Genomic DNA, 13,959 nt, shown 5'->3' on the forward strand with positions numbered 1-13,959 from the left:
CTTCAGTCATGTCCGACTCTGTGCGACCCCATAGACGGCAGCCCACCAGGCTCCCCCGGCCCTGGGATTCTCCAGGCAAGAACACTGGAGTGGGTTGCCATTTCCTTCTCCAATGCAAGAAAGTGAAGAGTGAAAGTGAAGTCACTCAGTCATGTCCGACTCTTAATGACCCCGTGGACTGCAGCCCACCAGGCTCCTCCGCCCATGGGATTTTCTAGGCAAGAGTACTGGAGTGGGGTGCCATTGCCTTCTCCGAGCCAATACCTCTATCATATCATATATAATTACCATCTCTTTTTTGTGGTAAGAACAATTATTTAGTCTCCAAGCAACTTTGAAATTTATAATATTATAGTGTTGACTGTAATCTCTATGCTATGCATTAGATCTCCAGGATTTATTTATCTCGTAGTTGACATGTTTAAAAAATCCCCAGACATTTGTAATTTTATCATATAAAACATGGGAAAACATTATACTGATTTCTCTGTTTAACATTATTTCCTAGGTGTAAATAAATTGGTAAATGTCTGTCAACATATAGATTTATCTATATCTTTTTTTGTTGTTTTTATAACTGAAAAAGTAATACATGATATGGTAAAAAAAAATTTTCAAATAGTACAAAAGGTAAACATTAAAACATATTAGGTGTCCCTTCCATTCAGGTGCTCAGTTCAACTAGTATTAAAAGGGTCATGTCTGCTTCTGGAAATACTCTATTACAGAATACAGAATAAATGTTAAATGTTTCCAGTACTAATTCCAAGGGGGTGGGTGAGCAGGAGGCGAGCAAGCCTTTAACACCAGCTTTAACACCAGCTGCATGTACTGCTGCTGCTGCTGCTAAGTTGCTTCAGTCGTGTCCGACTCTGTGCGACCCCAAAGACGGCAGCCCACCAGGATTCCCCTCCCTGGGATTCTCCAGGCAAGAACACTGGAGTGGGTTGCCATTTCCTTCTCCAATGCATGAAAGTGAAAAGTGAAAGTGAAGTCGCTCAGTCATGTCCGACTCTTAGTGACACCATGGACTGCAGCCTACCAGGCTCCTCCGTCCATGAGATTCTCTAGGCAAAAGTACTGGAGTGCGGTGCCATTACAGTTCAGCTCAATTCTGATACTATCCACCTGTATATCCACTATCCACCTAAAATCACTTCCACTATCCACCAAGGTATCAGATTCCCTCGGATTATAGGCTCAGTCCCACAAGACTACCCCCACTTCAGATGCTAATTGCAAGTCTAGCTTGTAACCAGTGTTTCTTACCTACTGGCTACAAATCAAAGATTCCCAACTCCCTCATGGGCTCAATTAGTTTGCTAAAGGGGCTCACAGAACACAAGAAACCTATTTACTCTCCAGATTACCAATTTATTACAAAGGATATTAAAGGATGCACATCAACAGCCCATTGAAGAGACACACTGGGTGAGGTCCCAAAGGAGCTCCTGTCCTGGTGGAGTTTGGGGCCTGGCAGTATGGCACATCACAAGCGTTCTGGCTCACTAACCTAGAAGCTGTCTGAACCCCTTCCTTTTGAGCTTTTACAGAGGCTTCACTACATAGGCCTGGTTGATTAAATCACTGGCCGTCAGTGACTGATTCAACCTCCAGCCCCTCTCCCATCCCCAGAAGTCAGAGGGTGGGACTGTATGTTCCAGCCCTCTGTCCCTGCTTAGTTTCCCTGGCTGTTGCCCCCATCCTTTAGGTGCTTTTCAAAGTCAACTCATCAACATAAACAGAAATGGTGGAATGATGCTTGCTATGAATATCAAGACACCCAGTTCACCTTTATGACACTGAAGTGATCTTAGGAACTGAAGACAAAAAGACCAAAAACTGTAACAAAAGATACTCCCATTGCTCTTATTGCTCAGGAAATTCCCAGGGTTTTGGGGAGCTGAGAGCCAGAAAGCATGGATGATGACCCACTGCACCTGAGAACTCTACTCTGATCACCTGAATGACCAAATATGTTTCTTGTAAGTCACAATATCACCCACATGCCCAAAAGCTCTCTCAACTCCCTTGCAAACATGCAAAAGGAACATTCTGTTCACACCATTGTAAACCTCATTTTTTTCCATTCAACAATGAATCATGAAGAGTAGTTTAAATACACACGCATCTACCCCAGATTTCTAAGTTTCTCTTTTAATATTACATAAGCATTCCTTCATATGGAAAGGACATACAAAACATCTTCTGGGCAGTGGTAGTTTGCAGTTCCTTCATATTGCAGACAACATTGCTATCATAAACAATACCCTTGCATGTGTGCAAATATGTCTACAATAAATACTTTGAAGTAGAAGTATGAGTAAAAAAGTATGCATACTTTAAATGCTGATAGATACAGCCAAACTGCCCTCTGCCCTCTGAAGAGGTTATAAATTTTTTTTAGAAACATCACCGCTAGCAAAACATCACCTCCAAATGGATCACTTTCCCCCAGCCAACTTACATGTATCAGCAAGAGAAGATTTGCTATGATGACTGTAGGAAGAGGGTGGAATCTGGGCCTAAAATGAGCGTGTAAAGAGTGATGTGGAAGATGCTGGGTGTCCAGAAGAGGGTCATCTTCAATACTCTGGATAAGATCCAAGGAACCCTGGGGTACAGAAAATGGAAGCAAGCAATAAACACCACTTTCTGGATTATGTTTTCAAGAAAAACTACTAACTATAAAGCTTTAAAATTCATTACAAAAATTACAGACAAGACACCATACTCCCTACCTAAAGCCAAATTTGAAAAAATACCATAAACCTCTTAATAACTACTGTAAATAAATTGGTAAAAATAACAACTATTAAAACAAGTAAAGGAAATATTGATTCTTTATCTCCAAATAAGGTAATACATAATGGGATTAAAGCAAATAATTTTCTTCAAGCCCTGAAAACTTACTTATTTTTAAAATACTTTATTCAACAGCTTTATTGACATATAATATATATAATGTAAAATATACTAGCTTAAGTATACAATTCAATAAATGTCTGTATATTTATAGTTAGGCAACTATTACAACAATTTTAGAACACTTGCAACATGCTAATCATGACCATTTATAATCACTCCCCATTTCTGTCCCTAGACCTAGGTAACCGCTAATCTGTCTTTATAGATTGTTTTTTTTTTTTTTTGACATTTCATGTAAATGAAATCATAAAAAATGTGTTGAGTCCTGCTTCTTAGTACTGAATATGTTTTTGAGTTCATCTGTGTTGTGGCATGTATCAGTAATTAGTTCATTTTTATTGATGAATATGGTATTTCATATATGGATATACCACATTTTGTTTGACCATTATAAATTGATGTCTATTAATAACAATGCTGCCTCATACAACTCAATAGCAAAAAAGCAAAACCAAAAACAATTCAATTAAAACATTGGCAAAGGAACCAAATATAGACATTTTTTCAAAGAGGAAATACAGATGGCCAACAGATGCATAAAAAGATGCTTAAGATCCCTGATCACCAGGGAGATGCAAATCAAAACAGCGATAAGCTATTAACTCACACTTGTCAGTATGGCTTTTATCAAAAAGATGAGATAATATGTGCTAGAGAATATATGGAGAAAAGGAAACCCTTGAGCATTGATGGTGGGAATGTAAATTGGTATAGCCACTGTGGAAAACAGTATGGAGGGGCCTCAAAAAATCAAAAATAGAACTATTACATGGCCCAGCAAATCTACTTCTGGGTATATATCCAAAGGATACAAAGTCTTATCTTAAAGAAATATCTGTACTCCCATGTTCATCACAGCATTATTCATAACAGCCAAGACATGGAAACAATCTATTTTTATACAACAAATTATTATTTAGTCATAAAAAAGAATGAAGTCCTGTCATTTGCAACAACATGGATGGATCTTGTAGGAATTATATCAAGTAATATAAATCAAATAGAGAAAGACAATTACTGTATGATCTCACTTTTACGTGGAATCTATAAAAACTGAAGATAGATACAAAAAATAGATTGGTGGTAGCCACAGGAAGGAGATAGGAGAGTAGGAGAAATGAGTGAAGGTGGTCAAAATGTAAAAATCTGACAGCAAATAAGTCCTGGGGAAATATAATTTGTGGCCCAGTGACTACAGTTATCTGTAATGTATATATATTTGAGTGTTGCAAAGAGAGTAGATAATTTTTTTCACAATAGTAAAAGATTCTTATCAGTTTCCACATTTAATAGTCATACACAAAAAAAGATATTTACAATTGTAAGTAATAATGGAAACATGATTAACCTAACAGTATAAAATAACTGCATACAATTTGAGGAGTTAAGTAGAGTGACGTGGTAAGTGCACGTGCATACATGCATATATTTTCATCTACTCAGCCAGTTTATGTCTTCTGGTGTGCATTCAATCCATTTATATTTAAGGTAATTATCAATATGTGTGATCCTATTACCATTTTCTTCATTGTTTTGGGTTAATTCTTTGTAGGTCTTTTCCTTCTCTTGTGTTTCCTGCCAAGAGAAGTTCCTTTAAAATGTGTTGTAAAGTTGGTTTGATGATGCTGAATTCTCTTAACTTTTACTTGTCTGGAAAGCTTTTGATTTCTCCATCAAATCTGAACAAGAGTCTTGCTGGGTAGAGTTTTCTTGGTTGTAGGTTCTTCTTCCCTTTCATCATTTTAAATATATCATGCTATTCTCTTCTGTTGAAGGGAATTTCTGTTGAGTTTCTGTTGAGAAATCAGCTAATAATCTTATGGGAATTCCCTTGTATGTTGTCATTTTCCCCATTGCTTTTTAATATTTTATCTTTGTTTTTAATTTCTGTCAGTTTGATTACATTGCGTCTTGGTGTATTCCTCCTCAGGTTTATCCTGCCTGGGACTCTCTGCACTTCCTGGATTAGCTGACTATTTCTTTTCCCATATATAGGTAAGTTTTTAACAAAAACCATCTCTTCAAATATTTTCTTGGATCCTTTCTCTCTCTCTTCTCCTTCTGAGACCCCTATAATGTGAATGTTGGTGCACTTAATGTTGTCCCAGAGGACTCTTAGGCTGACTTCAGTTTTTTTCTTTTTTTTTTTTCTATATTCTGTTTTATAGCAGCGATCTCCACATTTTGTCTTCCAGGTCACTTATCTGTTCCTCTGCCTCAGTTATTCTTCTACTGATTCCTTCTAGTGTATTGTTCATCTCTGTTTTGTTTGTTTAGTTCAACTAGGTCTTTCATAAACTTTCTTACATCTGCTTCACTTTTTTCCCAAGATTCTGAATCATCTACACTATCATTATTTTGAATTGTTTTCCTGGACCTAGCTCCACTTTATTTAGTTATTTTTCTGGGGTTTTATCTTGTTCTTTCATCTGGGAGATAGTTCTCTGCCTTTTCATTTCAGTTAACTTTTGTGGTTGTGGTTTTCATTCAGGAGGCTTCGGGATTGTAGTTCTTCCTGCTTCTTCCTTCTGCCCTCAGGTGAATGAGGCTGATGCCAGGGACTGGTGGTGGGAAAAACTGGGTCTTATTCTTGTGGGCTGGGTAAAACTTTAATCTAATTATCAGCTGATGGGGCAGGTGGGGCTAGTATTTTGGCCTGAGGCAACCCAGCCTTGGAGTCTACAGGCTCTATGGTAGGTCTAATGCCTCTTCCAAGAGGGCTCACTTGCCAAGGAGCACCTCCCAGGACTGCTGCTGCCAGTGACCCTGTCCCCACAGTGAGCCACTGACAACCCACACTTCCACAGGAGACCCTCCAACACTAGCAGGTAGGTCTGGTTCTGTCTTCTATAGGGTCACTGCTCTATTCCCCTGAGTCCTGGTGCATGCAGGAGTTTGCTTGTGCCCTCCAAGAGTGGAGTATCTATTTCTTCCAGTCCTGTGGAAATCCTGTAATCAAATCCTGCTGGCCTGCAAAGTCAGATTCCCTGTGGATTCCTAGTCCCTTTCCCAGATTCCCATATTGGGAAGACTGACATAGAGCTCAGAACCCTCACAACAGAGGGAGAACTCCTTAGGTTTTATTCTTCTCCAATTTGTGGGTCACCCATCCAGAAGGTATGGGATTTGATTTTATCATGATTGTATCCCTTCTATTGTCTCACTGCAGCCTCTCCTTTGTCTTTGAACATGGGGTATCTTTTTTGGTGGGTTCTAGCATTCTCCTGTTAATGGCTGTACAACAGCTAGTTGTGATCTTGGTGTTCTTACAGGAGGAGATGAGCACATGTCCTTCTACTCCACCACCTTAATTTGATCTCCTTATTTAACATTATACATATATACACACACACACACACACACACACACACACACACACACACTGTTGTTGTTGTTCAGTCACCGAGTCGTGTCCAACTCTTGGCGACCCTGTGGATCGCAATGCGCCAGGCCTCTCTGTCCCTCACTATCTCCCAAAGTTTGCCCAAGTTCATATCCATTAAATCAGTGATGCCTTCCAGCCATCTTATCCTCTGACATCCTCTTCTTCTTCTCCTCTCAATCTTTCCCAGCATCAGGAACTTTTCCAATGAATCGGCTGTTAGCATCAGCTGTTCACATATATACGTATGTATATATATATATATATATATATATATATATATAGGGCTTCCCATGTGGTTCTAGTGGTAAAGAAACTACCTACCATGCAGGACACAGAAGAGACATGGGTTGGATCCCTGGGTCTGGAAGACCCCCTGCAGGAGGGCACGGCAACCCACTTGCCTGGAGAATCCTATGCACCAGGAGCCTGGTGGTCTGCAGTCCATAGGGTCTCCAAGAGTCCAATACAACTGAAGTGACTTAGCACCAGCACCACACACACACACACACGTGTGCATATATACATATATACATGTGTGTGTGTGTGTGAGGCTTCCCAGGTGGCTCAGTGGTAAAGAATTCACCTGCCAAGCAGGAGATGCAGGTTCAATCCCTGGGTCAGGAAGATCCCCTGGTAAAGGAAACAGCAACCTATTCCAGTATTCTTGCCTGGGAAATCCCAAGGACAGAGGAGCCTGGCAGGCTACAGTCCATGGGTTGTGAAGAGCTAGACATGGCTTAGTGACTTAACTTATATATTTACTTCCAAAGTAAATATATATATAATATATAAATACATATATTATACATTTAATATAATTAATTGTAGTTATTATTAATAATTGACTGTTGTTAGTTAATATTAATATTTAGTATATATATTAAATATATATAACATTTTATATATTATATTATATTATATATATACATATATTTACTTTGGAAGGGGTAGAGAGGGGGACAAATGGTGTAAGGGTGGGCTCTGGGCACCGAGATTATAAAGATAACACAGAAGTCTGGGACATAACCAGATCTGGGATGGGCTTCTCAGTTTCCACTAGCAGGCATTCAACAGTGCTACAATTTTTTTTTTTTAATTCAATGCTTAGACAGCTTCCTAATTAGTTTGCCATAACTCAAGGAGCAATTCTGATGATATCTGTTTTCTTCATGACTTCTATTCTTCTAGCTTTCTCAGCAGCTGTCTCACCTCCCTGGGTATTCCCTTAGCTAATGTCCACGCACATCTCCAGGAGCCATTTTTCGAATCTCTGTGCCCCTTCATCCCTCCCCACCTGTCAAACGGCTGTCTTGCAAACATGCTGCTTTCCCTGATGCCTCAATGCTGTTCGCTCTGCCCTTTTCATTTTGACACGGTAGTTTTTATTTCTACAAGTTTGAGTAGGTCTATTTTATATCTCTCATGTGTTTTTAACCTTTGGAACATATAGAAAAGTTATAGTAGTTTTTTTAAATGTCCTTGTTTGCTATTTCATGTCATTTTTTAATCAGTTTTAATTGATTTATTATGTTATATTTCCCTGCCTCTTTGCATGCTTGGTCATTTTTTCCACTTTATTAAGATATAATTAACATGTCACATTGTGTAAATTTGTGTATCATGAGTTGATTTGATACACTTATATACTGCAAAATGATTACCATGATAGCATTACTTAACATCTCCATTATATCACATAATTAGCAATGCCTGGTAATTTTGGATTGGATGCCAGACACTGCAAAAAAATTTAACTCTTTGGATGCTGGATACTTTTGTATTCCTGTAAATATTCTTGAGCTTTTTTCTGGATTCAGTTAAGTCACTGGAAACAATTTGATCTCTTTACTCTTTTAAGGTGCTTCTTAGGTGGGACCATACCATGTTTGGTCTAGTGCTAAATATTCCCTACAAGTGAAGTAAGACCTTTCTGAATACTCAATACCCTGTGATTATGAGGTTTCCAGTCTAGCTGAAAGAACAAGCACTAATCCTGGCCCTGTGTGAGAGTACTGCTCCTTCTAGTCCTTCTGGGTCATTGTTTTTTTTTTTTTTTTTTTTTTCCCCTCGGTCATCAGGGCATTACCTCAGAGGCATAGAGAACAGGACTTAGCTGAATAGGGACTCTGCACTCTTTGGAGCTCTCCCTCTGTACAGCACTCTGCTCTCTGGATTCTCTGTCTGGTGAACCCAAGCTGCTTCAGTATCCCCAGATTCAGCTCCACCTACTCAACTCAGGGTCTACTGAAGCCCACCTGGTGCCCCAACCTCTGCCATAGCCCACAAACTCTCTTAAAGCAGTGAGCTGGCAATCACACAGCTCGTTTTCCTATCTCTCAGAGATCACTCTACTTCATTGCTTGACGTCTATTATCTCAAAACAATGTCCTTTCATGTATTATATACAGATATTTTGTTCTTCCAGGCAGAAAGAAGCACAAGGTATGAAAGTGGTTGGAATAAGGTATGCTTCACAGGGCAGGACTCTACATTATACTTTGTTCTTTGCACCTTTAGTACCTGATACACAGCAGGTGCTCAATATGTGCGTAGAGTGAATGAAAGATGGCCCAACTTCTTGAACAGTTGGGATCTAGGAATTTTTTAAAAGATAGCACTGAAACCCTGACTGTAAGACAACAGTCTGCTTTCTCTCTCTCTTGGTCCCTTTCATGCACTTTTTCCTCTGGTCTGCATGAGCTTTTTGGAGTGCCCACAAATACCCTCTCTTATCTTTTTCAGCATCCAATTCATTTTTCAAGGTCCAACAAAATTTGCATTCTCTATATATAAACTTGTCTTGCCAAGTGTTTTCTTTCTACTTTAAAACCAAAAAAGGTATTACATTTCGTGCGCTGCCTTGTATTGTTTCATTTACATGTATGCCTTTTGTTCTCCCTCACTACACTGAAGGGGTCGGGGATAATATGGTTTCTGTCACTTATTCAATGTTCATGAAATACAATGTGTTTGGTGACTATATCAAATACACTGTCCTTTGGATCCTATAAGAAATGTATGAAAACTATACAAACAGCATCCTGTCTCTCTCTGTAACTTGTCATCTGCAAGAGAAAGGTGAAGGGAATAAGACTCTTGATCCAAATAATCTCCATGATTAATAATCACACTGCTACCTGGAAAAGATACCTGTTGTTTGTCGACATCATCTCCTCCCTCTTTTGTCACAATTACTACTTCCCCTTTGGGGACCCAAAGTCTACCTCTGCAATCTCAAGGGGAACATCCTTCAGTGCTCTTCACCTTCCTCTGGTCTAAGGATGGTCATGAAACCAAAGAGGGTTAGGCCAATCTAACTCTCAGAGTAACAAAGCAAACAAAAGGCCATAGTTGAGGTAGATCCATTCCAGAACAGATTCTGAAAGGACATCTGTCACTGGATCCCTTAAGCAGCCCTTGTTTGAATCCTTTCAGAGGATTAGGTGTTCATCTACCCTGTAGCAGTGTTAGTCTCTCAGTCGTGTCCAACTCTTTGTGACCTCGTGAACTATAGCCCACCTCTGTCCATAGGATTCTCCAGGCAAAAATACTGGATTGAATTGCCATTCCCTTCTCCAGAGGATCTTCCTGACCCAGGGATCGAACCGAGGTGTCCTGCTTTGTAGGCAGATTCTTTACCACCTGAGCTACAGGGAAGATCTTTTATCTTTTTATCATCTACCCTATATCCTTTCAAATAAATCCCTTTCTTCCTTAAAGTAGCCAAAATTGGTTTGCCCGCTTGCAAACAAAGAACCCAAATTAAAAAGTTTTTGCCTCTTAATTCATTTAGGTGTCTGGGCCTAGGACATGGCACATAGTTTTTAGCTTTCTCTTGGGTGGGAGAAATCATATCCACAAATACCAAAGGTAGGCAACTGTTCATACCTAGAGTGACCTAGCTACGTAGCTATTGGTGAAACATTACTCTCCAATTGTTTGGTGAAACAAATTTCTAGGATTGTACTAATCCTAAAGCTAAAAGTTACAGACCCAAGAACCCGGAGGCAGCTTAGCACCAAGTAAGAAGCATTTACTGCACACATTTTTATGTCTCATTTTCCATTTAGATATTCATTTTCTCCACATATTTTCAGTTCATGAATCTCACCCTTTAAAAATTCAAAAACAATCCATTTTCTTTAAATATATGAATCTCAAATCTACTTTCAGGTGTTACAGTTTGCTTTCCACTTTTTCATAGTGGAAAAAACATGGTTTTTAATCCTATCATTAGAAACTGTTTGGTCTTTATTTAGTCAAGATAATTGAACTATGGTCACTATTTGAACAAAAATCTAGGGTATTGTAGGGCTCGAATTGTATTTCAAGTGTCTTGCGTGATGCATCTCATTCAGTGGCAGGATCACAGTAATATTCCTATTAATTTATTAACTTAAATCAGTGCTTTAATATAACCATCAACTTTGCTTTTTCTCAAGAGCAAGAATTTTGTGTCAATGGGTAATCTAGTTAATTCTGGCCACAAATACATGATTTTCCTAAAAATGTTTTAATACACTCAAGCAAAGACTTTTACAGTTAGGCTGCACTCTGTACACTGAAACTAGTGCAGTGGCTTCTTAATAATCTGGTTTGGATCCATTTGAGTAAGATTTAAAAATCCCTTCACTCCTACCAGGCCTCCATTCAAAACATCACATTGTTTGTCTCCAATGTGGGTTTCCGGGTGATGATAGCGACAGATCTGCCCTCAGAGCCAAGGCCGGAGGCCAAGAGGAGGTGGACTCGCTCCTGCTCCCGAGGCCATGCGCGCATCGCTGGCCTCCCCAGTGCCGGGACCCGACACGCGAACGCAAGGGCCGGGTGCCCCTCCTGCCTCCTGTGCCGAGAAAATAAGCCCACGGCCAGCAAGGCGCGGACCCCGCCAGCGCCCCTGTGCCTCCTCCCACACACCGCAGCCCGGTGGCCGCGCGCAGAAGGATCCCCTCCGCCAAGGCTGCTCCCAACCCCATCTCTGCCCAGGGCGCCCAGCATCAGAGGAGGGGGATGCGGGCCGGTCGCTCGCCACCTGCCACTGAGCACTCACGTCCTCCATGATGCCGGCCGCCGGAGGCCGCAGCCGGGCCGCCCAGCCTCCGCACCTGCGCCCGCTCCTCCTTCCGGGACACGCCCTGGGACCCGCCCTTTGCTTTCAATTGGCCGAAGCGTAGAGGCGGGCCCCTCCTCCTCGCTCCAGGGCCCTGCTTCCGGCGGCCGTCCCAGACCCGCCCCTCGCCCTCGATTGGCAGAGGGGCAGGAGTGATTGGTCCCGCCTCTCTCGTACTATTGGTAGACTCTGAGGGGGCTGACCCGATACCTCGATCCCGAATGGCCGAGGAGAAAGGGGGAGTGATCCTTCCTGCAGTCCATCCCTGGGGGAGGTGCTGCCTCTGGGAACGCTGCGGTGCCTACGGACTGCTAAACCTGTGCTGGTGTCCTAGGTTGGCCAGAGATTTGGGTGCTAATGGATGCGTTCTAAGTCCAAGAATTGAATTATTTTGGGCCGTCAGCTGCTTCTTTGTAAAGCATTATTTTTTCTCAGCTTTTCTTAGTTATTGTTTGCAGCCTAGGTCTGTGCATAGAACCAGCGGTAGAATCCCAGGTTTTCATTGATAGCACAGAACTCCGCCAGCAGAGGAACACAAACAGAATAAAAACTGGTTTCGAGGACACAGTTAATGATTTCACCAGTAGGAAAGGAGGCAATAAGGGGTTTTCTTGGACTTTTTATCCCAAGTGAAATTGAACAAGAAATTTTATGGCATTTTTCTGAGAATACACTATCATTTGTTAAAATGTGAAAGTGAAAGTGAAGTCGCTCAGTCGTATCCGACTCTTTGCGACCCCATGGACGGTAGCCTACCAGGCTCGTGGGATTCTCCAGGCAAGAATACTGGAGTGGATTGCCATTTCCTTCTCCAGGGGAAATTCCCAACCCAGGGATCAACCCCGGGTCTCCCGCATTGGAGGCAGACGCTTTAACCTCTGAGCCACCAGGGAAGCCTGGTTAAAGTGTAAAGAAAGTTAAAATTTTTGTCAGTATCAGCCCCCATTCTATTGTGATATTGTAGTAATACACTTTCATACTTTTTAATGCTTATTTGTACATTGTGTATGGTGTAATCTTGTTTATACCATTGTTGAAATAAAATTATTTAAATATCAGCCAAGAAAAAGGTGGAAGAGCAAGCAGATCAAGCTAGTCAACCCTAAAGGAAATCAACCTGAATATTCATTGGAAAGACTGATGCTGAAGCTAAAGCTCCAACAGATTGGTCACCTGCTGTGAAGAGCTGACTCATTAGAAAAGATTCTGATGCTGGAAAAGATTGAGAGCAGGAGGAGAAGGGGGCAACAGAAGGTGAGATGGTTGGATGGCATCACTGACTTGATAGGTATGAGTTTAAACAAATTCAGGAATGTAGTGAAGGACAGAGTAGCCTGGCTTTCTGCTGTCTGTGAGGTCACAGACAGTTGAACTTAGCAACTGAGCAACAACAAAATAAAAGATGAACTTTTGATCTTTAAAATCTCAAGGCAACTTTAAATCTTTAAAATTTTCTGAGACTCTATAAATTATATCTCAAGAGCTTTGTCTAGATGTGCACTTCCCCTAAACATTTTATTTTAAAAGTTTTCAAACCTGGGAAACTTTGAAAAACTAGTACAGAGAACATCTGTGCACCTCTCATATTGATTCAACAGTGGTTAACATTATCTCAACAGTTAGTTGCTCTGTGTGAGGACTCATGCTTATGTGTGTGTCACATATTTTTAAATTGAACCATTTGAAAGTAGATTGAGTCCAAAATGAAGATGTTTCTAGATTGTTCATTGCCTAAAAGGAAGGTATTTTCATGTTAACTGCAGGTTTCCCTGGTGGCTCAGATGGTAAAGAATCCAGCTGCAAGAGACCTGGGTTCCATCCCTGGTTGGGAAGATCTCCAGGAGAAGGGAATGGCAACCCACTCCACTATTCTTGCCTGGAGAATTCCATGGACACAGGAGCCTGGCAGGCTCCAGACCAGGGTGTCACAAAGAGTTGATCACAACTGAGCGACTTTCACTTTCCTTCTTAACTACAATAATATGATTATACTTAAGGAAACCCATAGTAATTCCATATTTGCAAATCCATGGCAAAAATTTCCAAATTGTCCTGCAAATGTATGTTTTGCTGCTTCCCTTCACCCAACCATATAGGATCCAATTGTCGGGAAACTGTGTAATTTCCTCGGTTCTGTCTCACCACAGCAAAGGTTTGAACAGTGGACCAGTGTTACAGCTCCATTAGAGCTCAGAGTTTTATTCCACAAACAAAGGATAGTACACCCTCGAGGCGTGAGGGCAGGCCGAAAAGAGAAGCCCCAGCCCATCTTAGCTCCCTCTTTTTAAATGTTTTGTCTCCTCACCCTCTGAGCCTGTGCTATGCAAATTAGGGCTAGCCAGGAAGGGGGTGTGTTTGTTTCGCCTGAGGTTCTCATTTCTGTCTGCGTATTTTTCCTTTGTTCCCTTTGCGTGGGCTTTTCCCTTTCTTTGTCTTTTTGCCACCACCACTTTAGACTCCTTTTTCCTATTCTAACTACCTAAAATTCCCCCCTCAAGAGATGGGAGGCCCAATTCTTTGGGAATAGGGGCACCGA

General features: G+C 41.0%; 1 protein-coding gene across 2 annotated transcripts in view; it reads right to left on the reverse strand.

Annotated features, from left to right (window-relative positions):
• TMEM192 (transmembrane protein 192) overlaps window positions 1–11,470 on the reverse strand; it is a 30,790-nt gene extending 19,320 nt beyond the window's left edge. For both annotated transcript variants that reach the window (XM_061383884.1, XM_061383885.1), the window contains exons 1-2: window positions 11,364–11,470; window positions 2,468–2,614 (exon numbers count right to left, since the gene is read on the reverse strand). In XM_061383884.1, coding sequence (XP_061239868.1) covers window positions 2,468–2,614; window positions 11,364–11,372 — 156 coding nt within the window. In that variant the 5' untranslated portion in view covers window positions 11,373–11,470. The remainder of the gene's footprint in view (window positions 1–2,467; window positions 2,615–11,363) is intronic.
• Window positions 11,471–13,959: the final 2,489 nt, after the last annotated feature.

This window comes from Bos javanicus, chromosome 17 (genome assembly GCF_032452875.1).
Source record: "Bos javanicus breed banteng chromosome 17, ARS-OSU_banteng_1.0, whole genome shotgun sequence".
Lineage (NCBI taxonomy): Eukaryota > Metazoa > Chordata > Mammalia > Artiodactyla > Bovidae > Bos > Bos javanicus.